The sequence below is a fragment of the Necator americanus genome, chromosome X, assembly GCF_031761385.1.
Source record: "Necator americanus strain Aroian chromosome X, whole genome shotgun sequence".
In the NCBI taxonomy this organism is placed as follows: Eukaryota; Metazoa; Nematoda; class Chromadorea; order Rhabditida; family Ancylostomatidae; genus Necator; species Necator americanus.
Genome location: NC_087376.1, coordinates 35,029,055 through 35,032,156, shown reverse-complemented (window position 1 = coordinate 35,032,156; position 3,102 = coordinate 35,029,055). Strand labels below are relative to the sequence as shown.

General features: G+C 40.1%; 1 protein-coding gene across 1 annotated transcript; it reads left to right on the top strand.

Annotated features, from left to right (window-relative positions):
* Positions 1-1,061: 1,061 nt before the first annotated feature.
* On the top strand, positions 1,062-1,691 carry RB195_026392 (uncharacterized protein; the record flags this gene model as incomplete). Its single annotated transcript, XM_064214925.1, has 3 exons — positions 1,062-1,146; positions 1,372-1,458; positions 1,519-1,691. The coding sequence occupies 3 exons, from the start codon at positions 1,062-1,064 to the stop codon at positions 1,689-1,691; spliced, it is 345 nt and encodes a 114-aa protein (XP_064070806.1).
* Positions 1,692-3,102: the final 1,411 nt, after the last annotated feature.

The window sequence follows — 3,102 nt, the reverse complement described above, 5'->3', positions numbered from 1 at the left end:
TAACCCTGTAGACGTCCTGCTTTCTTATCTGTCTTTGGATATTCCTTTGATTTAGTTAGATGTATTCGTATTTTCTTAATTCTACTGCGTGAAAAAAGTTTATTGCACAAAAAATACCTTACGTTAAGTATCTATTTATTTTGGGCAAATCACTTTTTCTTTCGAATGGGTTTCTTTTGCAGTGCAGAGGCATTTGCTCAATTCCTAAATCCTAGTTTCTGAAGCTACGCTAAGCTTCTGAAGCTAGCTGATGTAGAACCGTAATGGATTGGATTAGTGGATTTCGATCATGTCTGATGTCCAGAGAGGAGGTTATGAACAAACTTTTTCAGCTAACTTTGACTAATTTAATGCAGTCTTGTCTTGAAGAAATAACAAATCTAGAAAGATCTGGAAGCTGAACAATTGCTTCCAACAGAAGAAAGGAGAATGCGTTACGAAAAGAAAGAGAATATTTTCCATTGATTTGAGGACGAAAAAATGTCAACGCAGGATCATTCTATGTATTGGAGAAGGCTTCAAATCACTTCCAGTGTAAATTCAGATTCAGTGCACACAGGTCAAGCAGAATTGATAGAAATTATAATAAAAAGAGTGATGTATAATAATTGTAAGAATTGATCGCTGCTTTCTGTTTCGTGCGCGCCGTACATAACTGAATCATGAACAGAATTCTCGGTGCTCATATTGTCTGGTCGGGACAAGGCCTCCCACTACGCTTGTCCTCAAGTGAGCCATAACTCTGCTCATTCGATATAGCGATTTGTGAACATTTCCGGAAGTCCGAAGTTCTGGAAGTATTGGCAATTCTTTCGAAATTCTGTCTGATTCTTTGGGGATGTTATATTCATATATACATACATATTCATCCATTTATTGTCAAAAGTGACGTCCTGAAGCGGAAATATCCGTTTTATCCATAACCAGTACCAGCGTAAACAGATGGAATTAACTCACGCGGAAAAGTAATCGCTATTTCATATTTCTATTTCATTTATCCATACTATAGGATCGGAGACAATCCCAAGCTAAACATAATCCACAATTTACTTGCAGGCCACATGGAGACCCGTCACAAATGCACTTCCCAGTCGTACTGTGTTTCAGTGAAATCTCGGAACGGCCTCGTGCAGCGATCCTGCGACGGTCAGTTGGATTTCCGGAGTTTTTGCACTTATTGAAGACATCGATCGATAAGTATAACATTCATGTATGCAACGAAAACCGGACAATTTTCGGGAAATATTTCCATAAATTTTGAATATCCTACTGTTTGGACAGTTGTTTCTCAGATTTGGATAATTGCTACTTCAGAGAAAGGTTTCATTAGAATCGTAGGAGATACGAGTAGTTTAAAAAGGCTGATTTCAGGCAACTCTATGGCTCATATCTCACTTTGCGCGCTGAGTCCACCAAGAAGAAGAGTTACGAATAGTGATTTCATTTACGGAAGTAGTGGTGAGTGATTTCAACGTGTAAGAAAACTTTCTCTCTTCGATTCTAAACCTGTCTGTGGAGGAGGAACAAGCATTCATCCGTCGGCGCGACTACCAAGAAAACTTTCTCAGTTCTCTGACAACGAGAAGTCGGGAATCCTACGGGCGGGGCGCATTCAGCGGAGGAGAACTTCTCGAACAAAATTGGGGGCATTTAAAGCTACGATATGCCCACTGACCTTTTTCGGCCACTGACACACTGAAACGTAAGGTTTGTCTTAAGGATTTCTACCTGCAGGTTTTGCGAGAGCTTTAGTAATAATACCACAACTACAGTTCAGCTTTTTACTTCTTCTCAGCGTTTTTTTTTTTGGAAGGAAAGAAGAAAGAGAGTAAAAAGAGTTAGATGGAAAGTGGAAGACTGGGTTTCTAAAATGTCCAAAGTAGTAATTTTTGTTGATGTGAGGAGAATGTTGTCATGAGTATGTTGTCTTTTGCAGTAGCCACTGCACCCCTGGTTGATATCTGTCTTGCTATCTGTTGTTTCTTTTATTTATCTCCTGTCACCAGGTGGAGTAGAGCTGCAGTAAAGGTGTTCTGAGCCGAGCAGTTTGGTTTCTTCAATTGTCGGAGTTCATCAGAAAATCCTCCCTCATCCCACCTTCCATCAAATCATGAGGACCTGTTGTTGGTCAGCAGGCTACGGTTACAGCTTTGTGTTTCTCTCGCGTTAGACCTACTATCTCTCTTCTGTTTCACTCCTAGTTTTACTTTTACTTCATTGTTTTAGCAGAATAGTAAATTCTTTTATTTTGTGCAGATACGTTTAAGATTACGTTAACTTTTCGAAATTTCAACTACGAACTTCTACTGTCTGAGAATGGTTTTTTGAAAAATGTTTTCATTGTTGAAATGCCCTCCTATTTCTCAACTAACCTTCCCTATGGAACTCCCACTGAAAATGTTATGATTGCAGGAGCACCGGCTCATCATCAGCCACGCGCCTCAGGACGACCTCTACATGTGGACACGAACTGCTTCAACGGTGGTGAACTGGGCGAAGTGTGCTGCTGTTCGACCGATTTCTGTAACACGGCCAGTTCAACACGGTTGATAGCTGTCGTGATTGCACTTTTGCTCTTTTTTGGCTGACAAAGAATGTCAGCAAGAACGATTCATGCTCACGGACCATCTCGTTCATGGCATTATAGAATTTCAGCCACTATTAGACCGCTTCTTCAACATAAGGAGTGAAGAAAATTAGTTCGGAAGCGAGTCCGAATAGTACTGAAACTCAATTTTTTAATCTTTCCTCAGACCCTCCCAAAGTTCGTTAAGTTGAAGAAAAAAACCCTTTGACATCAACAGCGCTTAAATATGAATTTATAAACTTTAGAAACCTTGTTATAATTGGAGTTCAACCTCGCAATTCGAAGTGCCTTTTTACTCTCTTCATCGCTTCTTCTTATTGCACTAAATTTTCTGCATGATGCTAAATATAGTATGTCTGACTAGTTTTCGATCTGCTTTGAGGAAATAGCGATGTACCTCGCAACTGGCATCGGTAAATTGTGTTAGGATCATTTTTATATGGTATCTCACTGCCGTAAGGGAGGACCTCAGGGTGAACGGGGTTGAATGAGTTCTGGATTTCCGGCATCTTCCC